Source organism: Lacerta agilis, chromosome 8 (assembly GCF_009819535.1).
Source record: "Lacerta agilis isolate rLacAgi1 chromosome 8, rLacAgi1.pri, whole genome shotgun sequence".
NCBI classification, from domain to species: Eukaryota; Metazoa; Chordata; class Lepidosauria; order Squamata; family Lacertidae; genus Lacerta; species Lacerta agilis.
The window spans coordinates 60,959,455-60,987,312 of NC_046319.1; the positions used below are offsets into that span (position 1 = coordinate 60,959,455).

Sequence of the window (27,858 nt, forward strand, 5' to 3'; positions counted from 1 at the left end):
CACAGAACAGTATAACAGTCATAACTTTGGCACAATTAAGGTGGGGAAGAGGAGGAAATGGATATGCTGGAGTCCTATTCCTTGTCAAAAAAAAGGCTGAGTCCATTCAGTACACCACTTTTTAGCAGAATTGTGGCTTACTAATTATTTTAAAACCCTTCTCTCTGGCCAGCTAATTTTCTGGAGGGTTTTTTTTTTTTTGACATGGACTGATCATTGAAACATGCAAATTCCATCCCAGAAGGAGTAGGGAATGACACTGAAAGATGGCTGTCAAGGCCCTCTTTACTGAACAACTACAAAGATCAGTCAGGGGGTGGGAGAACTCGCTACCTAATATTGCAAGTGTTGGGCAAACAGGGAAACAATAACAAGGGGCATTGTATTGAACAAGGTGGGTTGCTGTTAAGAGATTCGGTCAGGTTTGCATATAACTCGCCAGAGGAAGAGAAATTGACTGTGTTTTGTTGTGGCCTCAAAAGAGACCTGCTAAAGGTAATTTCTCCCACACACTGCCTGGTTTTTAACTGCAGGACATCCATGTTTGGCCGTAGCTAGAGAGTATGTGTGGGGAACCTAGTCCCTCCAGCATTTGCTGAACTACAACTCCCATAATCCCTGACCACTGGCTAGACTTACTGGGGCTGGTGGGAGTTGTAGTTCAGCAATATCCAGAGGGACAAAGACTCCCCACTCCTGCCAGAGACAAGGGATGGGCTGCTCTGACATTGCATCCATGCTATGTGGGGGGAAGAGAGGCACTTTTCACTAAGCTTTGGGGTATTACACACAGTGGATGGGCTGGCTGAAGCTGGGACTCCCTGTTTAGCCTCTTGCACAGGGGAAGAGGAGCTTATATGTGGCTGAGTTGCCTTTGTGGCCACACAAAGTTCAATGGTTGGGTGCGCAGTTCCTTTTCAGCTTCAGGAAAGGCAAAAAATGTTCATCTCCCTTTCCCATTAGAATTAGTGGAGAACCAGGGGGCCTTTCTGATGTTGTTGAACCATAACTCCTATCAACCTCGGCAAGCGTAACTCATGGCCAAGGATGATGGGAATTATAGTCAGTAACATCTGGAGGGCTGAAGTTTCCCCAAACCTGCATTAGATGAATTAACAGGCATCACAGGTGCCCCTAACCCCACCAACTAGTTGGTAAACCCCATTTTTAGGCCCCTGTAGGATACAGGAACAGGGTGGGTGCTATCAAGCACATGGTGTGCACGAGGGCATGGTCTGGGACTCGGCGCTCATTTGGTGATGCAGCAGCTTAGAAAAGGGATAACTTCATGCTAGCACCAGTAGCCCAGCTGTGTGCTCTTTCTTGGAGCGAGGGTCTAGTGTTTCTGATGAGAGTTTTACAAGGGCCAGAGTCTCTTCATCCATTTGAGGATAATGATAACCTAGACCTAGGGCTAAGCCCCACTCAAGCTGGGTAACAAAGGGAGGGTCTATGCCCAGTATTCCAACTACACCCCAACCCCGGCTTTCTCCTTTGACTGGAGTGCTGAGAATAGCCGCAAAGGTTGGAGCTTGGGTAAGTGGAAAGGTCAGTCCTTCCCTGTTTCTCACTCTGACTAGAGGATGTCATTTTTGCACAGGCTCTCCTGAAGGAGAAGAAGGCACACTACTCCCTAGCTGAGTGGCAGCCAAGCCTGATGAATCATCCACTGTAAACCATTACACTTATTGCCCTTCTGATTTGGTTGACGGGGCCCTTTTCTGCAGCCGAAGTGAGGCATTGGGGACCAGCCCACACTCCTCCAGCGTCATGAAGTTGTTGTTATACACTCGATAAGGAAAAGTGCTGATGATCTCATAAGGTTCCATTTCTTCTCCCCTAGGAAATGAGCAGAATAGTGTTTGTAAGTGAGCTGATTTGGAATTTGACATTCAAATGCAAATAATTTGTTTAATGCAAAAATTTAAAATTTGAATACACATATTGAATAATTGTTTTAAATTTATCGGCATCTTCGTTGCTTTGGCTTTGGGAGGCATCAAGCCAAGAGTCCGCATTTCAGAAACTATTCTATATCATTGCAGGACCTATACAATAATGTTATTGCAAGATTCTCTATGGAAAAGACAGCAGAACACACACTTCAATTTATTCTCTAGAGAGGCTCCTTATATTCAAGAATGAATATTCTTTGCATGACCCCTAGTATCTACATCTGAGTTATGCAGCTTACTTTTCAGGGATGTACCATTTCCTGTGGTCATAACTATCTCTGGGTTCAGCCACACATACTGGGCATGGAATGAACAGTGCCTTTGGCAAGATTTCCCAGGATCCTCACTACTACTATCCCTTGGCAGTAGCGCTACCTGCTTTGATGGTATCACGACCCCAACCAAAAATACGAGAGCAATGCCAAAGTCAAAGAGGCTGACATGGTATGTGATATCACAGGCACTTTTATTGATTCTCTGTACAAACTCCACTATGGAGTTGTGGCAGAAACTGGAGAACTAAGCAGAGGTCAAAACCAGAAGGAAATAAGGGCAGATAGTGAGGAATAGGATACACAATGGTGAAAAATTAACTGGAAGGTGAGTCAGGAACCTAGATGCCTGTATGATGTGATAGATCAACTCCCCCAAAGCCATGGGATCTTTCCTTCCTTGTCCCTCCCCAATAACCTGAAAGTCAGTCATATTTGCCCTTCTCCCCCAAACATTTACTCCCCATATTGCATTGCAGAGGCCTGGTCCTCCCAGATTCCAGGTGGGAGATAAATCTGCATAAATTGGCAACATTAAGCAAAAACACACACTTTCCCCCTTTTTGTTTATAGTGAGCACAGACCTTAGTTGCTGATGTTAGTTGCAGAACCAGGAGTTTAAGGTACAGAAACTTCTACAAAAGATTATCTGCTAGAATGATCCCTGTTACTACCTGCTCCGGGCAAGATGCTGGCGCAGGTCTCCGATGGTCTCGGTGAATGGCATCTTGATGATATAGGTCTTCTCCCCATTCTCTGACTTTATCCGAAGAGTTGTGACATTGGGGTTGGAGGCCTTCTTCTTTTCATTCCCTTCCAACCTGAAGATCAGAAAAGCTGGTTAGAGAAGGGACAATGCTTTCTTTGAAGAGGGTGGGGAAACCTTCCCAGGTTGACGAGCCCCATCTACCCCTCATTTCCCTCATCAGCACATGCAGAAACTTGTTGGACCCGTATGGGGTATTAAGGAAGGAGCAGTATCTCTGGTGGGGGACAGTTTGTGAAGTAGTTTGACCACCTTTGGTGCACTCAGTTCTCACCTGTGGCTCCTAGAAGCTGACAGTGGCCACACCCCAGGAAATGGCTTCAACTGGCCAGCTAAACCAGGTGAAGGTAGCTGATGGGTCTTAAACCCTCAATGAATCAGGTGAGTAAGGGACTTGTCTGTCCCCTGTCAAAAGGTGAATTATGAGAACCCAAATCACATACTTCTCAATGCAGCTCTGAATAAAGGGCATCAATGTGAAAGAAAGTGCTACAGTGATCCTCCGGATGCTGCTGGACTCCAACTCACATCAGCCCCAACTAGCGTGGCCAGTTGTCAGGGAGGATGGGAGTTGTAGTCTAGCGACATCTGAAGCGCTGCAGGTTCCCCCTCCTGCACTACAGCTTGAGGAGACTGCATGATGCTACAGCCATTCATGTGAAGAGGGGAAATTGCCTTTTCTTTTTTACCTCTTCTTCATTGCTGCAATGCTGGGGGTCTCCACCACAATCACTTCGTGGCTTTTCCCACCTGAGCCCTGGAACCAAAGAAGGAAATCTGCGTCAAAATCTGACAGCCTGAGATATGTAAACAGAATCAGCTGCCCTGCTCATCTCAGCACATCCAAACATAGTGATGAAGCAAGGTTGTCTTTTGTTGTACTGTTTAGAACTAAAGGGTTTGGTCCTAGGTATTAATTAAAACTTCCAAACTCAGCTCAGACTCCAAGCTCAGAATCTGGGGAAGCTGCCCATGGGCTGGCAACCCTTACTCTAACCACTACACCACACCACTACAGTATTTGAATGCCAATAATATATAGCCTTTGGGGAAGTGAGATGACCATATGAACCCCAATTTCCTGTCCTTCTGATACTTCGGATTAGAGATGTGCTTTCCCCCCTAACCTTGGCTATCATGTCAGCATTGATTCTCAAAATGAAGGCAGAAGGGGAAAGATTATCATTGTGTATCATTAGGTGGACAAGGAAGGAGACCCTAAAAGGGCAGGTATTCCGCATGTGCATCCTATATTCTTTTGGCACATCCTGGTCACGAAATTAAATTCTGGTAGGGAGAAGGATTCTAGGTAGGGATATGGTACCTAAGCCCACGCTGCTGCAAAGTATTGGCTATTAGCAGAAGTGCTGGCCAGCAGAAGGAGCCCCAGAATCAAACCCCATTTCATGCAGGCTGGAGAAGGAGTTCCATCCTACCTGGAGGGTTTTTTTAATTTCTCCTCGGATATCGATCACTTGCCCATCTTGAATCCGTGACTTTGGAAGCTTATTCAAAAACTGCTCCATGGTGAGCTTAGGACCTGCCATAACAGAGGATTGTGGGAGTAAATGCTTTAGTACAGGGGTGCCCAAACTTTTTTCAAAGAGGGCCAGATTTGATGAAGTGGACCTGCATGAGGGCCAACCAAAGTGTTGAGTGTGGGGTTTTTTAGTGTTCAGGTTGTTGAGCTTTTTTTAAGGATTTTACCCCAAGAAAGAAACTGCCACGGGGGCCGGATTGAACCAGTCAGGGTGGCGGATTAGGGCCCCAAAATGGACTTTGGACATGCCTGCTTTAGTAGATAGGCAAAGAAAGAGCCCTAGGCTTAACACTGGGACTTTGCACTAAGATCTTGTCATCCAATGGCTGCGGAAGTGAGAGACAATTACTCTCTGGTTGCCAGCCACTAAAAGAAAGAGCTCCAAGCCATTTGCCCTGAGACTGACCGACAACTGACCAAAGCACAGCCTAATCCAGGGGTCAGCAACCTAAGGCCCATGGGCCGGAAGCGGCCCATTGGGTCATTTGACCGCCCCCCCGAGGCGTCCCCCAACCGAGCCACCAGCACAGCACAGTGTGGGGACTCACTTCCGCGGCGCCAGAATGAAATCACATCTGCACTCGCGCAGATGCTGAAAATCGCGGGCGCGCACACGATCTGGCCCACAGAGGGATCTCTGCAGGACTGATCTGGCCCAGGCAAGATAAACCTTGCTGACCCCTGGAATCTGCCACCAGCCAAAGTGCTACTTCTAATCAGGTAAGAAAGCCAGCAAGGGGAGATCAGTCTGGTTTACAGTCAATATAGATGCCTGTTTCACAGCTCATCCCTCCTTTCTGGCATTGGCAGACAGGATCTTCTTCCTCTGTCTTTGTCCTCTGTTCCACTCTCCTTTCTTTGTCATTTTCATTTGGGAGCCTGAGGGTTGGGCCTGCGTCTTGTTTTGATTTAGTTACAGTGCCTGCCATCAGCTTTGAATTGTACCTTTTACTGATGTGAGCCACTTTGGAAACCACTCTTTGTCCTGCCCCTCACCCCCCAATGCAGCATATTATACTATTGTTGTTGTTGTTAGTTGTAGTATATACATTGTTTTTTCATTCTTTCGTTTTTAGTAATTGACTCCTTTCCAAAAAGCCTTCTGAAGCTCTTCTTGTCAATATGTTTGAGTGGTGGGGGGAAAACAAAAGGTCCTTTCCATCACAAGCAGCATATAACACAAAATGTCATTAAACACAATGCAATGTCAAAAGTTTTGTCATACAAGAAATGGAGCCATGATTAACTGAGTGGGTGTAAGAAAATAAGATGAGATGAGGACCAGAATTTTAAAACACTGAACGACACACACACACACACAGACACACAGAGAGAGAGAGAGAGAGAGAGAGAGAGAGAGAGAGAGAGAAAGATTAAAGGAAACCAAACAAATAAGAACAAGAACATAGGAGGCTGGCTTATAGTGAGTCAGATGATTGGTCCATCAGTACTGTCTATTCTGATTGGCAGCAGCTATGCAGCAGAGAGGGGACCTTTCCCAGCTCTACCCAGAGATGCTGGGGATTGAACCTGAGGCCTTCTGCATGCCAGGCAAATACTGCTGCTGAATTATGGTCCTTCCTACACTCATCATTAACCACCATCTCACCTGGTATCTCATTTGTCTCCTTTAGTCCGCTTGGTCTGGCAAGGCCAATGACATGGCCCTGGCCCGGAAAATTTTTATGCTGCAGCTTCCTCTCCTGAAAGAAGGTGTCTCTCTTGTCGGTGACCTGTGGAAGAGATCCATATTGCTATTCAATGCCCTACCTAACCCCAAACTCCAGAGTTCAGTGTTAGGCAAGTAAGTGTTAGTAAAAGTTGGCAGCAGTGACAAATGGAGGATGGAAGAGAAATCATCATTTCCTTGTGCAGAAACTGCAAAACAAATGATCAGTCAGCAGGGATGCCTCAACCTGATCAGCAGGACAGTTGCCACAGAGGCACTGCCTATCAAGCTGGCAATGCTTGATAACTCAATAAACCACACTTGGAGAGAGGTGGGTCAAAAAAGGTTCACTCAAAGCAAAACATTCAGGGTTGTATTCAAATCTAGTCCTACTCACAAGTAGACTGGGACGGCTAAGTAATGTCCAGTAATTTCAAGGCACTACTCCGAGTAAAACTTAGGTTGGATACAACCCTCGGCTGGGAGCCACCACAAGCAAGGCTTTTCTGCAGCCATCATAAACCAATGTGTTTGTGTGAGGAGTCTCAATGACCAGACGAGCTGCTGTATAAAAGAAAAGAGGGCCCTGCCCCTTTTCTTTCCTTCTATCAGAAAAGCTATATGAATCTAATCCAAGATCCACCACTTAACATCCAGAAGCAAACTCAGGGCCAGTTTATGCAATCCACAAAATCAAGTTGCAGATCATTTCCAGAATGCCCCAGTCTGGGCTATGGGAAGAAGCGGGTTGCATATTTGAAACATTATCCTAGAAAAAGAAAACACACACATATAGAAAAAACACTCTGCATGTGCTCAGAAAATAAGCATGGTGGGAGAAAGGCTTCTGGTTATCCTTCTACATAATGCATTACTTTCCTTTGTGCTGTGAATTTTCTCCCGTGACATGCGGACATTCTCTCTGGCAACCCATCATAGTACCCTACAAAAATACATCACTACTTGATTCTATAACTATCTCTCAGAAACTAGAAGGTGAGAGCAAATGGGAAACCAGAAAGGAATATGAAGCCAAAGAGGCCCAGCTGTCGTGTGCTCTGGATCTCTAACTGTATGATCCTCTGGAGACGATCCTCTGCCCCAGCTAACTTTTAGGCCCTGCGGCTTGTGCACTCTTCCCTGCTTGAGTCTAACTGACTGTTCAGTTCTGGCACTCCCCACACTTCCCCTGCAAAAGGAAAGGGAGCAGGTGCTTCCCCCTCAGCTGCCTCACAGGGCCTGGTTTCAGAAACCCCAGACCACATTTCCTTGTTCTTGTTCTTTTTTATGTAAAACATTTTCCACTCATCTATGAATAATGAGAACAAAGAAACACAGTTTCCTCCGCCTACTTGCGAATAATGGGCAAGAAAGCAATACACTTTCCTCCCACCTGTTTGGAAGAAACTGCTCCAGTTGCCTCCAAACAAAGCAAACACACCATTTTAATAAGTCACTTCTGCTGACAAGGATCAGACCAATGCTGTATCAGTAGCTCCAGCCGAAAACACTACTCTAGAAAGTTAAAAATAGTTTATCAATAAATGACTTCCTCATTTCCCTTCCTTCTCTAAAACAGAAGGGCACAGCAATCCCATGGAAGGTGGAAGAAGAGACTATGGCACTACTTTATTAGGGAGCACCCCTGGGCTAGCACTGGCCTGGTCAAAGGATGGGTGGCAGTCCCTCTCTCTCTGCTTTTCTTTTTCTCTATCCCCCCACCCTGACCCCATCCCTGCTGCAACTGGTTTCAATGGAAAAGGAAAGAACTACATCACCTTCAAGAGTGTAGTATTACTTCCTAGCCAAGGGCATGTTCAGGGAACAAAAGGCCTGGTATCCTGTGAATCTAGGGCCTCCCACAATCTGCCTCCAACACACCCCCTTTCTTCAGTTGCATCAGAGCATTAATAGAATGGAACGCGGGTGGCGCTGTGGTCTAAACCACTGAGCCTCTTGGGCTTGCCAATCAGAACGTTGGCGGTTTGAATCCCCGCAGATGGGGGTGAGCTCCCATTGCTGTCCCAGCTCCTGCCAACCTAGGAGTTCGAAAGCACGCCAGTGCAAGTAGATAAATAGGTACCCCTGCGGCAGGAAAGTAAACAGCGTTTCTGTGCACTCTGGTTTTCATCCTGGTGTCCCGTTATGCCAGAGGCAGTTTAGTCATGCTGTGGACAAACACCGGCTCCCTCAGCCTGAAAGCGAGATGAGCGCTGCAACCCCATAGTCGCCTTTGACTGGACTTAATCGTCCAGGGATCCTTTACCTTTTACCTAGTGTGGGACCTTTCCCTGGCTCCCCCAAGAAGGTCTTCAATGGCAGACCTTCTCTACTCACAGGCCTCCCTCTCTGTAGTCAGAGCGGGAGGTCAACAACATCCAATGACCCTTCAGGGAGCTTAGTATGGCCCCCTAATCAGTTAGGTTTTACCACAAGTGATATATTTAATCCTCTTCTAATTAATTCTCAATAGATGGAGGAGCAGCGTTCCAGTCACATGCTTTTTCAAACTTGGCTGTAATATTGGGCATAATCTAAAAGAAGAATTTGTGCACAACAGGGGATCATTTTTTAATCATAGTTTCAACTTTCCAGAAAGCAAACACAACTTGGGGACAAGCCTACCAAATATGATAGCCACATTTTCAGGCACTGTCATTTTGCAGAAGATAACATATTTCTTAATTTGTGGTAACGTGCACCTGTATGTTTTTCATCATCCCTGACCATTGATCATGCTTGCTGGGGCTGATAGAAAGTGGAGTCCAATAACATCTGGGGATCCACAGGTTCCCCACCTCTTGTCTAACAGTTTCTGGCTTTTTGGTCTGCCCCTTTCTCAGAGATCATGTCCTATTATTCTTCCCATTTGCCTGAGAGCTCTCTTCTCCCACCCCTCTTCCTTCCTTGGGTCTCAAAATGAAACATAAACTCATTTTCTCCAGAGAATGTTTATCCACACAGTCAGTGAGAATCTATTACTGCACACAGAACAACCGTCCCAATATTAATTACCGTAGTGATAATCAAATACTGATTGCAGAAAAGATAAGTGTTTGCTTTTTTAAGGAGGGAATCTGAAAACTGAGAAGTGTTCCAATTTTTTAAGCAAAAAGCACTCTTAGTTCCTCATATACAGAACAATCAGTTCCTGAAAGAGGAAAAAACATTAAAACTGCTTAGAGTAAAGAGAGGTTCTCAGTTCTGCTTAAACAATGGAGCTGCTCCAACTTCAGACCACATTTTTGATAAGCAAATGAAACTTCTGCAAATGAAGAACTCACTAAACAGGAAGCTGCAGGAGAGCAGGGGGTGGCATACCTGAAATGGGATACCATCTGGGTAACGTCTCTGCAGCTCAGAAGGGAAGAAACCGTCCATGATATCTCGCAGGAGTTGCTGAAACCACAAGCAGGTCCCACATGTCAGATTTTTCTCTATACTGAGGGTGGTAGTGCCCCTAAACTTTTTTTGGGCCTGGGGACCAGTTTAAGACACTGTCACGAGAACCACAAAATACAAATTTCACAGATGAACAATTGGTGATGCTTGGAACACTGAAACAACTAAAACACCTACAGCCCCCTCAGAATTCAAACGAATAATGATAAAAATGGAAAAGGAACCAACCAAACAGCCAGAAAAGAACATGCCAAAAAAGCTTGAGATAAAGTAAAAAAAATTAAAATTTTGAAGTAAAAATAAACACTGGAAGGAACAGAGGCTTTGGCAGGTGCTAAGGGAGGAGGAGTGCAAGGTTAAGAGTGCAATAGCACCCGCAGGAACCACAGCAGAGACCCCCCCAGGGCCCTCTGGTGACTGAACAACCACAATAAGCAGTCCAGATAAATGAATACCTCTTATTTATTTCAATTTACAGAATACTCTCTTACCAATGCTCAGAGTTGGAGGTGAAACAAAAAATGCACATAAAAAATGGAAATGTGCCAGCAACCTCCATTTCACCAATCCAATTCTGACTGCAAAATATTACAAATTTGGCATCTAAGTATGAGGAGTTAAAAGGGATAAGTGAGGTAGAGAGAGAGGAGAATTGGAAATCATTTAAAGAATATATGAAATTGTATGTTGAGAAGGCCGACCTCTTGGCAGAATGTTAAAGACCCAAATAATTGACGTAAAGGAATATGACAGATACAAGGAACAAAAGAGCATGTAGATAGACTAAAGATGGATACTAATGCAGTAATGGGAAGGTTGAGAAGTAACAAGGGGGAGGGGGGAGGGAAATCAGGGAGGGTGGGGTAAGGGCAGGGAATGTAATTGTGATATAGGATTTATGTTTCGCTTATCTAAGTTATGTTCGCTTATGTAATTTTTATGTGTGTTTTTTTTTTGAAAATGTAAATCTGGAATTTAAATAAAGTTTATTTAATAATAATAAAAAAGAACCACAGCCTTCAGAACCTTGGAGAGGTCTTGGGGGTAGACCACTTGCACCAATGACTGCTGGTTCTAAATAAGCTATAGTCCCTAGGCCTGAGTGTAGGCACAAACCAGGTCCCACCATCCCTTTGCTCTGGATCCCTCCTTGATTTCATTCTCCACCTCAAGATGACCCATTTGGTCAAGAGGGTGATAGGCTTTAAAGAGGCAGTCCTCTGCCTGGAGCTTGACACTTGATTACTTCTGCCTGTTGTGGTGAGTAGGTTTAAAGGCACATTTGAGACTAGGTTGCTGGTGTCTGGCTTTGGAGCTGCAGCCACCGGGGGTCAGTAGCTCAAACATTTCAGATTTGGGCATGCCTGGCTTAGAACAGCCTTGATGGCAGAACTCGGATTACGTCAGGGCCCCAATCAATGCTTCCTGGTTCAGCTGTCTACTCTCCCCAAGTTAGCGTTCAGGGTGCTGCTGGCAGTCTGGGTCATAACACTGTCGGGTTTCACTTCCTCCTCCTTGGGGTACAACCACCTTCCTGGCGCCACAAGGCTGAGCATATTTCCCCATCCTCACATCATCAACTGGGGTTGGTTAATGCTGAGAATAATGATACCAGGATACAGCAAAGGTTATGGGATGGTGGTCGGGGGAACTCAATACAGGGCTGCCATTTGGGGAGGTGGGTAGCTTTCTATTTCATATTGTGTGGACCCATCCTTAGATTTGGAGGTATCTCCAGACAGCTTTCCTTTCTAGCAGGTGTCAAACACAAAATCTAAATCTCATTGCACGTCCTTGTCAGATATCTAATATCACTGAATATTGATATCCAATGTTTGGAGAACAGCCAGGGAACATTTTACACCACAATGCTCAGAAAATAATTTTAAAGATCATTTTGGAGAGCAAATTAGTTTTAGGTTCACTCAGCTCACCTTCCTTATTTCATTTATCATCACCACCACAAAGGTTAATTGTTGTTATCCCCAAGATCATATAATGAGCCTATTATGAAAAGTGAGATTTGAACCCAGGCCCACATCCAGCACTCTGCTTACAGACCTCCCTGGCTTCCACATAGCTCACCTATATCATTCAGATCTTTGTAAAGTGAAAACACTTGCAGATAGACCAAGCTAGGTACTAGGGTATGATCTGAAGGCACATGACCCAGTTACCTTGTGGAAGCTAAGTAGTCTGGCCTGGTCAGGTTGCAGATGAGACACTGTTTGGGTACCCTACATGTGGATCTCTGACGCAGTCCCACACAGTGCAAGTCTGAAAGTTGTGTAAATTGGAGTACAGCCTGAAGTCTCTTAAAAATAAGTACATTTCCCCCAAAGAGGGTGTGAGACTTTAGTCACTAGACTCCATGTCTTCCCTTCACAGGGACTGAGACTTAAGCTTAAACTTTCTCTTCATCCATAAGAACTATCAACTTTTTTTAAAAGGAAAATCAAGCTTTGTTCAGGCATCTACTAGGAAAGAACCTGCACCCTTTTCATCACAGGTTTCTCCTGGTAAAAAATTGTAGAGACTGGGCAGTTACAAAACTGAGTGTTCAAAAATACACAGTACTGCTTTTTTAAAATGTTCAGTCAATAGTTGACTCATTCACTGGGAGGAAAGCCTGGCATCCTGCTTGTTGCTGCAAACCATCTCTGTGGGGGCTGAAGAAGGACGTTCAAAATTCAAGGACTTGCATGTGGTGAAGAGTCCAGCAGCTTGCTCATTATGTGTAGGGAGCTGCAATGGCCGCAAACAGAAAGGTCCCATGTGTGAGTTATATACGACAACTTTCAAACAGTTGCAGAGGTAGCAGGTGGGGCTTGAGGACGGAAGCTGGAATGGTTTCAAAGTCAGAAGCAGAACAGCCCTGTGCTCATTCTTGCTTTCTGTTACTTCCTCCTTAACTTGCAACTCATTTCTAGAATGATGGCCACAGTAAGCATGATGGGGGCACTTCCTTCAGGTTGAAACTGTGCCAATCACATACACAGAGAGGGATGGAGGATACAAATTTCAAGTAAAAACCCCAGAGAAAGGGGTTGTGGCAAGGGCAGACCGCAGGCAGGAGAGGGTACTGCACTCACCCCTCTCATTTGCTCACCCAACCCATCTTTCTCTGTGATTTGTGAATGTATTCAAACAGCACATAGAAATGCTGCTAACATGGGCCTGAAGAGCCTTGGTAGCTTTCTTTCAAGGAGGCACATATTGTGTTTCTGAAGGAGCGCCTTAGATCAGGGCAGGATGACTCGCAGATTGTCCGAGCACAATTCAAAGTGTTGGTGCTGACCTTTAAAGCCCTAAACGGCCTCGGTCCTGTATACCTGAAGGAGCGTCTCCACCCCCATCATTCAGCCCGGACACTGAGATCCAGCGCCGAGGGCCTTCTGTCGGTTCCCTCACTGCGAGAAGCAAAACTACAGGGAACCAGGCAGAGGGCCTTCTCGGTAGTGGCGCCCGCCCTGTGGAACGCCCTCCCATCAGAAGTCAAGGGAATAAACAACTACCTGACATTCAGAAAATTCCTAAAGGCAGCCCTGTTTAGGGAAGTTTTAAAACTGTGATATTTTAAATGTATTTTAATGTTTGATGGAAGCCGCCCAGAGTGGCTGGGGAGACCCAGCCAGATGGGCGGGGTACAAATAATAAATTATTATTATTATTATTATTATTATTATTATTGTGTAGTCTACCTTTTTCTTTTTAAAAAATGAGATGCTTCATGGTTCAATGGCACATTTTAAATTTATAAAGGAAGAGTGCATGCTCCAGATCTGTGTTCAGTGACCCTGACTATGCACTCCCACTTAAGAACATAAGATACTGTTCAAGATCCAGCCAAAGTCCATCTAGCCCAACATTATTTGCAAGTATCTCAGCATCCAGCTGGTACTAAGTGACCCACTGGAAGTGGGCCAACGGGCCACAGTATACTTCCTGCCCACTCCAGCCTAATAGCACAATTCCCTTGGGAGGGACTGAATTCTCATCTCTTGTCTCTTCATGGACAGATGCTAAATAGATTCTCTTATTTCAAGATCACTATGAAATACTCGTCCTGGCAGTCATTTCCTCTGCCCTCTGCAGTGGAAAGGGAATTGGGTTATGCTGCAGCTCTGAATCTTTATTTGCTTCCTTCACCATGTCCCTACACTGCAAGGTTCAATACCTTCATTCTCTTTCATCTCTTCTCTGCTATACCCTTCCTGCCCCTGCCCCTAATTCTTCATGATTTACTGGTCAGTTCCAGGGGTGGAGAATCTTTTCAGCTTGACAGCCACATTCCCTTCTGGGCAATCTTCTGAGGGCCACATGTCAGTGCTGGGTGGGGCCAGAGGCAAAAGTGGGCAGGGAATGAAATGTAAATTTCATCATTTCTACAAGAGACCAGTTTCTACACACACTCCCAAAGCCCTCTCTATTCTCCATCCAGGCATTGGAGTTCATGGACACATTCCAGCTCAGCAAAAGCACATGGGGGGTGAGGAAGGGCCAGTAAGCAGTGTGGCCTAGTGACAGAGTATGTGGTCTGGGAGAGTTCTGACAGCCAGATAGGGAAGCCTGGAAGACAGCATTTGGCCCTTGGGCCTGAGATTGCCTATCCCATGTTTACTCAGATTATGGTTTTGTAGAAGTCACTGATTCTGGTTTGTTAGGATTTAGGTGATCAGGTCCTCCATTTAGACAATAAGCTGGAGTCTGAGAAAAAGCAAACTTTAGTATCCTACCACTGCACCAGCCACCCGAGCTCCTGAAAATTGTGGTACATACAAATGTATGTGCAAGCATAAGGCAACATATATATTTTTCTACTGCAAGAAGGGCTTGGCTGTCATCATCCCCACCTGACATCAGAGGCAAATTTAGGGGAGCACAACCAGTTCGCCCACACTGGGCATCAAGTCGAGAGGGGGTGCTGCAACAATGATAAATAATGGATGGCAAGAGGCAGGAGGTGCCAAATTTTGCACTGCACAGGGTGTCACTGAAATGTTAAATCCCAAAGTCCGTCACATTACATAGGTATTGCATCTGAATCCAGTTATGGTTATTCTCGTTTCCCCCACACCCCTTCCTCAGGCAGGCTTTCGTTTTTTAAAAAGGTCAGGCACCACGCAAATGCATCAATTTGGTTTATGCTTGTGCCAAATTATTACTATTATTACAAGTCAATCGTTTTTAGACAAGAAAAACTGCTGCAGAGAGTGGGAGATGTGCTTTCATGATGCCAGCTAATTAGCACTATGCACAGCCAGCTTTTGCTAGAAACTAGCAGAACCAGTCAAAGCTCTGAGCACTAGCCTTCAGAGAAGATTGCACCCATCCAAAGTGAATGAGTGAAATTCCACTGAACCTTGACCGCTCTAATTATGCATAACTGTATACAATCTCGTCATCTTATCAGGCTTCTTACAAGAAAATGGAAGGAATCATAAATGCTATAACTTATTTCTGGGCAGAAAGTGGGGATTTTGTGCTATCAGGAAATGCACAAAAGAATATCTGCTTTGTCATCATGTAGCCATTACTATGGGTACACCTGCCAGCCAGAGAGTCGGTGATTAAATTTCTTTAAGTATTGATTCATACCTGTGTGGAAGGTTCTTCATATGACCGGAAAGGCCCTTTGAACATGACAATCCCATTTTGATAGAAGGTAATGGGGATTGAGTCCAGCTGCTTCAGCCTAGCACCCCCTGCCGTGTGCTCGATTTGGGACATGCCTTCCCCAGCCAAAGCATTTAAGTCTTTCAGATTTGCAAAAATTAAATCAAAATTGGTTTCCGAAACGATGGATTCACCTATGACAAAAGAAGGAGAAATGACTAAGGGGAAGGGAAGCTCTCGACACTGCATTTTAACTGCAAAAACCTTTCCAGCATCAAGAAAAGCAGTTTCCGTGACAAAGTAATGGAGGAATATTGTCAATAGGACAATATTTCTACAATTTGTGTTGGATTACATAGGGTGGTATCCAATGCCCTTGCTCTGTTAGTGCAAGGACTTAGGCTTATTTTACTGAACTTTCCACCCTCTCTTCCTCCTGGACATGCCCTGTGCCCTCCCCAAATCTGCTCTGGAGGCTTGGGGAAACCCCCAAGAACAAATTTGGGGAATACAAACAGAAAGGTGAGGGAGGAGTTCTGTTGCACAAGAATAAATCCTTGTGCTAAAGTAACAAGCCACCTAGTCATACACTGTGTACAACCCATAGGGACAAATATGGGTTTTGTGCTCTAGATGTGGAGTTGTTGCAAAGCAGGGTACATGATACCTCAAGGTTCAGGATAGTTATTAGGAGTTTTTCTCCATTTATACCCTGCTTTTCAAGGCAAAATCTTTCAGAAACTGGCTTATGGTATGACTAAATCAGTTTAATTAAAATTAATAAATTGAAAACTTTCCCCCCAAAGCCACTTGTGCCTGACAAGTTTGCATTATTTGCTATGAGAATCTTGGAAATGCTGATTTGTAAGGTTATTAAATGAATGACAATGGGAATAATTTACAATGCATACAATGTCATCAATGTACATAGCAGATTATTGAGTTCTGTAAACAAAAAGACTGGTCCCTACGCCAAGGAGCTTACAGTCTAAATGGAAGTAAAGTTGTCTTAAGGTATCTAAAACAGGGCAATCATTTGTCCCGGCAAACCTGGTTTCCAGTAACGCTTTGACAGTTCACTCCTTTCATCACTTTGTGCCTGCACTTCTCCCAAAGAGTCTGTCCCTTCTCCAACCCAGATTAATCCATAGTCATTCAGAAACAGCTGCATAGGGAGAAATGGGGACAATTTAGACAGGAAGGAGGACAGCCTCACCAATGGTGAGAATAGAAAAATGGTGAAGGAAAAATAAAATTGCTACTTACCCAAAATGAACTTTTATTTAAGGCTGCAATCCAATTAAATCAATTTTAAATAAGGATGATGTGAAAGTTCCTCAGAGCCCAACTTGTATTCAAACCCAGGGGATTTGGAAGAACTGAGGCCAACCTGAACTTAGAGATCTCGCTTCCCCCGCTTCTCATTGTCTTAACACAAGGAGTAAAAAGAAGGGCAAAAGAGAGATTCCCCTCCCTCCCATTTCTGTCTGGTACCATGGACTCTAAGAGGTTAGTTTGTTCAAAGGCTCTTGTTCACGTCCAACCCAGTAGCCACCCATAGAGTGAATAGAAATTAAGCTCAGATTAGTAGATAAATAATAATAATCTCTCTCTCCCATTAATCTTACCTCCATTTCCCAGACCTGATGCTGCAACTTAAGGCATATCACTTCCAGTTCCTCTGCTCTGCTCACCCAAGAAGATTCATCTTGCAGAGAAAAAAACACACCCAAAGATATGTAGGGGTTCCTCATTTTGATTAATATTAAACTGCACAAAGAGCAGCAATAGTCCAAGTCTCTGTTATAAATTAATGTTCTGACTCAGAATGGAAAAGGTTAGCGTTTTACCTTCGAACACACATCCTTCCAATGGGCAATTCCATATGGTGACCTGGCCAGTTCTGGACTTACTGGTGCCTTAGAGCTTAAAACATGACCTGCATTATGGTGAGGCCTCAAAAGCTGCTCTCTCCACATGCTCATACACACCCTGCTGTGGCCTGGAGGCTGACCTTCAGCTACACATCCCTCAAGTCTAGCAAAACCTGGCATCTGCCTCTTGTTGAAGAGAGAAAGAAGAAGCGTTGAGACATGTGCCACAATGTTACCTTTTCCTTTCTTAAGGATTTTTATCTGCGCCTCAAGCTCCTCGATCTTCTTATCCTGCAGATCCAAATATAAAAGGCAAAATTTATTACCAGTCACTATTAATTCCATGTCATATATAAACTGCTTCCTATGACGCATCTCAAAGCAATTTCACAACAGAACAAAAACATATACAAAGCAATTGCATCAATACAAGCAGAACAATTGCATATATAGGAAACCAAATTCAAAACCAATACAGATGTTGACTGGGATCAAAGATTCCACTCTGAAAGCTTGCTCAAAGAGGAAAGTCTTCAACAGACACAAAAAATACATTAGAGACAACCCGTGTCTGATATGCAGGAGCATGGGCTTCCAAAGGGTAGGTGCTGCCACAATAAAGGCAAGATTCCTTCATGTTATGAAGCAGGCCTTCAGATATGACAGTATCTGCAGGGGGCCCCCTTCTGTGTTGCAGAATGATCCCCCTAGTAGTTTAACCATTGATCCCTCTTCCCAGGAACTCTGAAATTGTAGCTCTGTGAAGGGAATAGGGGTCTCCTAACAACTCTCAGTGCCCTTAACAAATTATACTTTCTAGGATTCTCGGGGGGGGGGGAGAGCCAAGACTCTTTAAAGTCCCATTAGGGGGAAAGGCAGGGTATAAATAAATAAAATAAATAAAAAATAGTGCTATGAATCAACACACATGATCAGAAACAGACTGATCCGTCCATCCTTCCTCCCACTGTGAGTTTGCTGTTAGTGGCTAGGAGTGAATGAGCCTTCTCCATCGCGGCTCTCCGGCTGTGGAATGTCCTCCTCAGGTAAGCTGTACTCTTTGGAGAAATTTAATTCTTGTCTGTAAGCAGAATGGTTGGAGCCACTGCCATATCTGAAGCCCCTCTACTCATGCTGTCCTGGGTGGGAGATGGAGGGCAGCTTCATCCTCCTCCCCAGTCCCTTTTTCTGCTGCAACAGCTCCAGGATGGTGTACCAGAGAGGTCTAAATTGGGAACATTGCTGGTAGCTGGATCAATTTAGGATCCAAAGATTCTTGACCGCCAGCAAGGATACTGCCTGCAGCAGCAAGTGCCTGCCTGCTTTTTCAGCAGTGCAGCAGGGACAAAAGCAGAAGATTGAGGGTTTGGATTGCTCTGCTAATTTCCTTTTCTTTTTTTACAACAGGCAAAGACATTTCATTTTCCAAGGCTTTTAAAATTATGCTGTGTTTCTTTCAATATTGTTTTTCTCTATTCTTTTGATCTTTTTTAATGTATAGTTTTGTCCTTATCTGGTGTGTTTTTACTTGAGGCATTGCATTCTTATTCCCATATGGCTTTTTTAAAATTACAGATTACGAATGGTTAAGAGTGGTAGGCTCGTAATCTGGTGAACCGGGTTCGCGTCTCCGCTCCTCCACATGCAGCTGCTGGGTGACCTTGGGCTAGTCACACTTCTTTGAAGTCTCTCAGCCCCACTCACCTCACAGAGTGTTTGTTGTGGGGGAGGAAGGGAAAGGAGAATGTTAGCAGCTTTGAGACTCCTTTGGGTAGTGATAAAGCGGGATATCAAATCCAAATCCAAATTTGCTGTTTTAGCCACTCACAGAGCACTCTATTATAAGGCAGCCTATACATAGTGTAAATGATTGTAATTTTATCAGATTGTAATTTTATCATGTTGGTTTTTTTTCATACCATGGATTGATTTATGCAATTTAGAAAAATAATAATTAAATAATAAACACTTGAATAAAAAAAAATCTTAGCATGATTCTGAGATCAACTATGACCAGTTTGAACTGTTGCCACGCTAACGCAGTTCCTTTGAAGCCTGGCATTTTCACCTTGTGGTATATTGCCCGTGCTTGGCTCTTGATGCTCTGTTCCAAGGAAGCAATCTTCTGCATCATGGAGGTCATCAGCTCCATATCGTTGGGAGCAGACCCTAAAGGCACAAAGTCAACAGATCATGAGAACAATTTGGTGTCAAATGTTCTTTCGAGATGCCGACCCCACAATGGCATGTTGTGCTCCTTGGAAATGGAGCACAGGGCCAGAATGCTTGGTATGTCGTCTGTGTCGGCTCTCTGCCCAAATCCTTGGCGGAAACAACAGAGGACTAGTATCTGGGTCACCAATGGGGGAAGACTGCGGAGGTGCAGCTATGCTGGATCCCAGACATAGGCTGACATTTCAGTGGTAGGTGGTAAACTCTATTTTTCACAGATTCTCTGCACAAACACACACATCTGTAGATGAACTCTCTCCCTAGGATGGAAATATGGCTATTGCCGATCACCCCAGATTTTTTATGTTGTACTCAGAAGGATCAAAACATACAGGAGGCCAGGGAACAATGTTCCTCACCATGGCATGGACTTAGTCTGTCGCTCCTCCCTCCCTCCTTCTAGTTACCCAAAAGAGCGAAGAAGGAAAGAGAAGAAGGAATGGATACAACTGGAGCTAGATGCGACTCACACATATGCCTTCATTCTTAAGGAATGAAGGGAAAGCACAGAATGCACAGGCATTTGACCTAGAAATCAGTTTCCTGTGAGTCTCAGCTTTTGGTTTTTGGGTTGTTTTTTTTTAAAGTTTCTAGATTTTATGGCTGCAAAGATATGGTTGAAAGTGTATAGGTGAGCAAGGCATGTTGAAGTGAGAGGTAGTGGGATAATAATTCTGGTGGCTGGAGATGGAGACCTAGTGCCCTGAAAAGCTCCTTGCCAATCCCTGTGACAAGCAAAACCAGAATAAAAACATGCAACATTGTTTTTAAAAGTGCAGGGAAAAATGCAAAATAAAATAAGTTATGCAAAAGTTCTGTTTCCATAGCTTATACAGGGTACAGTATTTCATTTGTGTTGACATAGAACCTGGATTGCCCAGCTGTACCATCTTAATTCTTTCGAGTACCCCTATTTATTTATTTATTTATTTATTTATTTTGCGCACACACCCATCTACAGAGTAAATCTTGTTGACTCCTGGCTTTTCAACTCAAGTAAGAGGTGTGCAGGCTAGCTGTTCCACTGCTTGCTCAGGCATCCGTCCCCGTCGTCCCCCCCCATCCTTCTGGTGAGCTGTGCAGTTTTTAATTTTTAAATGTGCTGCATGAACATTTGGGTTTCTATCTGTTCATTAGTCACCCGATTAACTAAAAATAAAAGGAAATGTTTTTTCAGGGCCTGGCTAAGAAAAGAAGCAGAAATTGTGCGCAAAATTTGTCAAAGGCAGGAAAAAACAAGAGGGTGAACTTGGAAAAGTCTGTACATGTGGCTTCATTGGCATGTGGCAAAGTGTGTTGATGCTGGCAAAGAAGAGTGTTGCTTATTGGACAGACATGTGTGAGGTCCCAGAATTCGGTTCCGCTTAAAGGACCTAAATCCTTTAATCTCAGAGACAACATTAGTGTGGGTCACTTGGCCTAGCTTGGGAGCAAAAACATCTTCATCAGCAATGCTGTCCATACTCTATGCCAATCAATTCCATATTTTAAATCAAGGGTAGAGAATCTGAGGCCCAAGGGTTAAATGGCCTTTGAGACTCTCTCTGAACCACACCCCTCAGCAGCCCTACTCTCCTTGATTGTTTTTGTCTGGCTAGAATGTGCCCTTCAACTCTGATGACGCCTGAATGGAGGCTATAGAGGGATGTGTGTGTAGAAACTAGCATGCTGTACAAAGGGAAACTTTGTGTTCACTGCTTTGCCCTTTCTCTCTCTGATCCCAGCCACCACTGACATGTGGCCCCTGGAATGCTGCTAAGACAGGAACGTGGCCTTCAAGCTGAGAAAGGTTCCCCATCTCTGTTCTAAATAAAGGGAACCCACCTGCTACAATCAAACTTCATCACACAAATCAAAGTCATTTGTGTTGAGATTTTGCATACACTTTCTCAGTACAGGTATGCATGATTCTTTCTAAACTTAGGCTACAGGCAGACAATGGGTTTTAAGAGAACTGAAAATGGGTATGAGGGAGGTTTTGCTTCCCACAACATGTACTTATCTTTGTTTTGCCCCACTGTTGCCTCTGGTCAAAAGCAAGTTCTGCAGGTTTTAAAAAAATATACTAACCTGTGTGAGTTCACACAACGAACAACAAGGCTTTCAACCTTGAAAAGAAAAACACTGGATCTTGTCAGATTTAATGCTAAACACTGTAGGGTGAGATCAAAGCTTCTGCTTTTAATTTCAAACTTACCAGAGTTCCCCTTTATGTACAAAGTGGAAAACTATTATTAGTTTGGGATGGGGAACCTGTGGCTTTCCAGATCTTGCTGGATTCCAACTCCCATCAGTCCCAGCCACCATGGCAAAAGATGATGAGACCTATAGTGCAGAAACATCTGGAGGGTCACAGGTTATCCATCCCTAGTTTAAATTATGGTTAGTTTGGAGAAGCCAGGTTTAAAGAATGGTTTATTATCCCAGCATGTTTACTAACCAGAGTTCTCTGAGTTTGGACATTTTCAAATGTATTTCCACTATCCTTAGTGCTAGAGAGACTCAAAGCTGAGGTTGTCATGAGTTCAAATTCTGTCCCAGTAACCCAATGTGATCTATACATGAAGAACCACAAAAGACAAACAGCTCTTGTAACGGGAACATAGAGCACGCAATGTCTGAGTTAGCTACGGAAAGAGAAAAACAGGAAATAGTGGAAAGTGCTGTGGCCTTTACCATCCCAGACCTTGAATTTTTATGGCTGATGTTAGCCCTTGGAATTACCCCAAACCAATCTCATCTCCAGCCCTTCCACTCATACCCAGCGCCATTGGTTTTTCTGCAGTTCCATCTGAGCATGAAGGCCTGCTGATTGGAATCTGAGCTCTGGGCCCCAGGATTTCATCCATCATTGCAGCTTCATCCTCTGTGAACAAAAGTGATCAAATCATTATGAGGAGCACAAAAAGGACGTCCTCTGCTGTATCAATGGTATCAAGTTTATTGCTTATAGCCAAAGGCTGCTGCAGTGTGTGCAATGTCATTCGGTAAAATATATACAAATTTGGTACAAAACTTAGAACATTTACATTATCAGAACATGACCTAATCAGCACGAAGCTATGGAAACACTTTAATATACTAATTAAAACATTAAACAATAAAATTTATAAACTAAAATCAACACGTGGCCACTGATATATTAAAATAAATAATATAATTAATAATTATGTACAACGTTTAGTGAGAAAGATGCATCTTGGTATGGATGGGGTCAGATGAATTCATCTCCTTTACAGTTAATAGCTACCTCGGCAATATAATTTTTATAACAAATCTGCTTTTGCAGTTCCAACAAAAAACCGGTTCTCTCCCCTTGAAGACTTGCCAACTGTACCAATTTCCATTGAGAAGGCTAATTGACAAGAAGTAAAGTAAGCTGTAAAAAAAGTGAGCCAATCTCTAGATCAACATAAGCTGGTGGACTTCAATGTAAGATCCAGCATCAAGATCATGTCAAGACTAACTACATCTTCTACTTCCCCTGAGGAACCTATCCAGAGGTCTCTAGAGTTAAAAAGGTAAAGGACCCCTGACAATTAAGTCCAGTCATGAACGACTCTGGGGTTGTGGCGCTCATCTCGCTTTACTGGCCGAGGGAGCCAGTGTTTGTCCACAGACAGTTTTTCCGGGTCATGTGGCCGCTTCTGGCAAAACCAGAGCAGCGCACGGAAACACCGTTTGCCTTCCCGCCGGAATGGTACGTATTTATTTACTTGCACTCTGACGTGCTTTTGAACTGCCAGGTTGGCAGGAGCTGGAACTGAGCAACATAAACTGCCGACCTTCCAAATGGCAAGCCCAAGGCTCAGTTGTTTACACCACAGCGCCACCTGCGCCACTCTAGTTATTCCACTTTAATTAATAGCACTCAGAAACTGCAGCTTACTAGATATTTTTCATGATTAGTAAAAATGCTCATATATCACTAATGATATATTTAAAACATAGACAATTTTTTTTTAGTAACTGCTGGGGGTGAGGGGGAGGCCCTGAGCCTCATTAGTTACCACAGCCAAATGAGGAAAGGATTGTAAAGACAACAGGCACCCCCATTTCACAAACAGCCAGTTGACTGCAGCACAGTTGAATTTCCAACTCTGCCACTGAGTCTTGGGTAGCCTTAGGTGTCATACACTCTCATCCTAATTCTTTGCCTGTAAAAGGGGAAGAGTAATCTACAGGTTTATGTAGGAACTGATGAGAAATTAGAAAGATCATACACTGCTATATACATAATTATTTGGAACAGGGTAAACAAAGCAATGACAAGGTTCTCACCACTCACCATTCTGAATGCTCTCTTTGAAAGGTGCTGTCCTTTTTCTGAAATCCAGAAGAAATCAGGAGTTGCCACTCATAAAACAGGCAAGAAATCAATGATTATCCATGTAAATGTATACTTCAAACATAACTGATGAAGAACATGCTTGCAATTTTACACTACAGTTGGGAAGCCATGCCACAGCCCTTTGGTTTTCTGATATGAGCACACATAATGAAAAGAGTGATTTCAAGAGTGTGATGTCAGTAGAGGCCACAAAGCCCCTAGATAACTTAACAGTAAACATATAGAACCGTTCCTAGTTTCAACTTCTGGTGTGAGGTACGTACAATCCTGGAATGAACCTGAAAGCCGGATTCTCTGTTAGAAAACAAACAGGCGCTGGTTTTCTCTGTGGCTCCTGCATGTCCAGGTGGTTGTGTGAATGAGCCCTCACTTACCCTGGTGTCTGCAACTGGAGTGGCATCCTGCGAATCTTCCCCAGAGAGGAAAGAGGAGACGTCATCGTTTACCATGAATTTACAGTTTTAAATTCTAAGTGGGGGCGAAAGAGATAGAAATGCATTACAATTTGTGGCATACATATGCAACGCAGAATTGCCTATGTGGTTTATCTATATGTTGCACACATCTCTGCACATTGCTAATTTTTGAAGATGTGATACACTCCTACAGCATCTCTGAACTCACAGTCCAGACACATTGGATGGAGTGAGGGGTCAACCTAGGCCAACACTCTATCCATCCACATGACTGACTTGACAATTGCAAGACCAGCTCAAGGACTGTCTAAACTACAAAGTTACCACCTTTTGCCAGAGAAACTTTTCGCACTCCTGACTGTAAGATTTAGTACCAAACTGAGATACTATCTAGATAGCTACCATCTAAATCTGCCTGATAGCCCACAGAGCATTCAAGTCAGCTACACAAATATGGCTGCATCTGTTTCTATCTCACATTTTTGTGAGCACAAAATGAGAAATTTTTTAGATGTACTCCAGCCTGAGCTCCTTGAGGAAAGGGTCGCGCACCAATGTGCCAAAATAACAATGGAGGAGCAGCACTGGAAAAATATCTGGGGAGAAAGCACAAAATATTATGTGGCCAGATGCAAAGGAACACCGAGCGTAACATTTTGTGGACTTGGAGTCATTTTGTTAGGTGCATGAAGTGTTATCCACAGGTGGCATATCATACCATACATACAGATACAGGGCAGTGAAGAGGAGGAGGTATTGTACAGTAAAGCCAGACCTGAAATGTAAGTGGTGGATCATTAGAAAAGGAATCACAAAGAAAACTGTAAGGGCATTGCAGAGTTGAAAAAGGTGTACAAAAGGACAGCTAAAATGATCAAGGGACTGGAGAAACTCCCCTATGAGGGAAGGTTACAATGTTTGGTGCTTTTTAGTTAAGAAAAAGGGTGATATGATAGAAATATATAAAATTATGCATGGTGTGAAGAACGTGGATAGAGGTTTTCTCCCTCTCTCGTAATACTAGAATCAGGGGTCTCTCAATGGAGTTAAATTCTAGAAGACAAAAAGGAAGTACTTCTTCACATAGCACATAATTAAAGTTGTAACTGTGGAATTCATTCCCACAGTTGGCTGCCAACTTGGATGACTTTAAAAGGGTATCAGACAAACTCATGGAGGATGAGACTATCAGTGGCTACTAATCATGATGGCTATATAGCACCTACAGTATTAAGAGGTGATGTGCCTCTAAATCCCAGTTTCTGGGAAACTGGGCTGTTAGTCTCACCCAGAGGAGCCCTTCTTATGTCTATCTGTGGGCCTGCGGAGTGCAAAAATATACAAGAACAGTGCCCCATTCATATCTACCCACTGAGAAAGATTGCATTTGATGAAGAAGGCTGAAGGAAGCCCATGAAAGCTTCTGACATATGAATCTTCTACAGCAAAACCCTGTTCATTCAGCAGTATATCCTACTAATTTCAATGGGATTTGGATCCTAAGGCTGGGGCCAGGTGAAGCCCAAGGACATCGGGAACACCACAAGCTCCCCACTTCATGCACATGGGGTTACAGTTTAACAGCACAAACCTATATACAGTATATGTTTACTCAGCAGTAAGCCTCAGTCTTACTCCCTAGTAAAGAGGATTGGGGTGGCAGCCAAAGGATTTCACACTTACCAGAGAATAAAATCCTATTGAATCCCTTGGGGCTTACTTTTGAGTAAAATGCGTGGGCTGGCATAATTTGTCTTTAAAGTGCCACGAAGGTCTGCATTGTTTTTGCTGCAAGAGACTTAAGGCGGGTTCCTGGGTGAATTAGGTAGGAGCCGCGCCTGTGAGAATGAAAAGCAGCGTCTCGTCCCGTATTAACAGCTTGCCTGATCTTCACATATTAAGGGACTCACCCGCCCATCTTGAGGCTTCAGGCTGGCGCCGCCATCTTGTTTACATTCGGTTGCCTAGGTAACGACTCCAAGCCAGAGCCTGGAGGGAGAGTCAGGAGACTACAATTCCCAGGATTCAGCGCTCTTGGATCAGTTCTTTCTTTCTTTCTTTCTTTCTTTCTTTCTTTCTTTCTTTCTTTCTTTGCCCTTCAGATTGGCGGCGCAATGCTATATGCATGTTTACTCAGAAATAAGGCCCCTCTTGTGTTCAGTGGGGTTTACTTCCGGGCAAGTGAGCATAGGATTTCAGGCTGCATAAAAATAGGACAGAGAGCAACATGTGCAAGTCTTCAGGAAATTCCCCTGTGAGGGAAGCTTGTGGCGTTGGGGGCTTTTTGGTTTAGAGAAAGGGCGAGTAAGAGTTGTTCTCCCTCTCTCATAACACCATAACTCGTGGCCAAAGAAGGGGAATGTTAGAAGATTGTGGACAGGTGAAAGAAAGTACATATTCTCACAGCACATTGATAAACCATGGCATTCCCATATTTCAAAAAATGAAAATCCGGACAGAAAAGTTGTTGAGGTTTTTACTTATTTTTTATTTTGCAAAGTTGCTGAATTTTTGGACATTTTTGAGCTTTTTCTGAGGGAAATCGACAAAAATGACACTGCCGACATGGGCTGTCATACATCCGGATTTCCCCAGGCAATTCTTTAACCAATTCCCTCCCAGACACTGCTTGCAACTGCAGTATTCCGGATATGTCTGGGAAATTCCAGATGTATGGCAACCCTACTTCCACAGGAGGCAATGATGGCCCACAACTTGGATAACTTCAAAGGTGGCTTAGACAAATTCATGGAGGTAAGAGCTATCAATGGCTACTAGATACAATGACTATGTTCTACAGTTTGGAGGCTGTATGCTTCTGAATACCAATGGCTGGAAACAGCAGGAGGGGAGCATGTCCTTGTGCTCATGCCCTGCTTGTGGGATTCACACTGGCATCTGGTTGGCCACAGTGAGAACAGGATGCTGGACTAGATGGGCCATTGGTGTGACCCAACTGGCTTTTCTTATGATGCCAGAAGCCATACCCTGTTTCAGGACGTTCCATTTCTACCACTACATTTCCCCAATTTGCTTCCCACATGCACACCCACTTCTAAAGGGCTTCCCTCCTTATTTATTTTACTTCTGCAAACTTTGGGGTTCCCCAAAGCTTGCTGATACTTCCCTCTTTTGCATGTGGATGGTGTCATTTTGACTACATTCGCAATGGCACTCACAGCTTGAATGTTGAAAATATAGGGACTTCTATGCACACAGTCCCTCCAGCATTTTTTAGACATAGGGTCAGTTTGATGTTTGTTATGTAGACATTTATCTTGTGTAAGAATGTGTCATAAAAATACTTTAAGGAGTGTCTCATCCCAGACTAGCTTGCCCGCATGTTAAGATAATTAGTTCTATGCAAGGTTGTGTGTTATATATAATAACAACTGCTGGGTTACCTTTGCAAGTACATGGAAAAATTCTGCCAGACCAGGGTGGAAATTGCTATAAAAATGAATAGTCTAATGAAACTGGTAAGATATCAAAGGCCTACTAGAGAATATTGTAAAATTGTAGCATACTGAGAAGCAATAATCTTGGGGTGGGGTGGGGGGAATTTCCCCCTATGCATTTGGACACCTCTGAAGATATCATAACCAAATTTTGCACAATGGTTCCAGAGATCAAAGAGCATGTTTTCATTTATATCTGGATACAGATGGACACCATTTTGAATCAAGGTGACATACTGAGATGGCATACTCAATCTTTCAAAACTGCAGATTTTAACCACCATTTTCAAACCTGCACATTTTTTTT

The 27,858-nt window shown here is 43.8% G+C and overlaps 1 protein-coding gene across 1 annotated transcript; it reads right to left on the bottom strand.

The window, feature by feature from the left end:
* Window positions 1-1,638: 1,638 nt before the first annotated feature.
* Window positions 1,639-26,125, bottom strand: UBXN11 (UBX domain protein 11). Its single transcript, XM_033157837.1, has 15 exons — window positions 26,004-26,125; window positions 24,052-24,145; window positions 23,615-23,652; window positions 22,088-22,192; window positions 19,163-19,263; window positions 17,331-17,385; window positions 16,849-16,928; window positions 16,271-16,385; window positions 15,203-15,414; window positions 9,524-9,601; window positions 6,143-6,266; window positions 4,430-4,533; window positions 3,683-3,750; window positions 2,902-3,048; window positions 1,639-1,839 (listed from the first exon to the last, which is right to left on the bottom strand). Exons 2-15 carry the CDS (start codon window positions 24,114-24,116, stop codon window positions 1,686-1,688), a joined length of 1,446 nt encoding a protein of 481 aa, XP_033013728.1. The 5' UTR covers window positions 24,117-24,145; window positions 26,004-26,125; the 3' UTR covers window positions 1,639-1,685.
* Window positions 26,126-27,858: the final 1,733 nt, after the last annotated feature.

What these genes read in the sequence shown, in the direction of transcription:
- UBXN11 (XM_033157837.1), bottom strand. Translation starts at nt 24,116, where the DNA reads ATGACGTCTCCTCTTTCCTCTCTGGGGAAGATTCGCAGGATGCCACTC. An exon ending in AGAAAAACCAATGGCGCTGG is followed by an intron (nt 19,264 to 22,087) that starts GTATGAGTGGAA and finishes TTGTGCCTTTAG; the next exon opens with GGTCTGCTCCCAACGATATG. An exon ending in ATGAAGAACCTTCCACACAG is followed by an intron (nt 9,602 to 15,202) that starts GTATGAATCAAT and finishes TTGTGGTTTCAG; the next exon opens with CAACTCCTGCGAGATATCAT.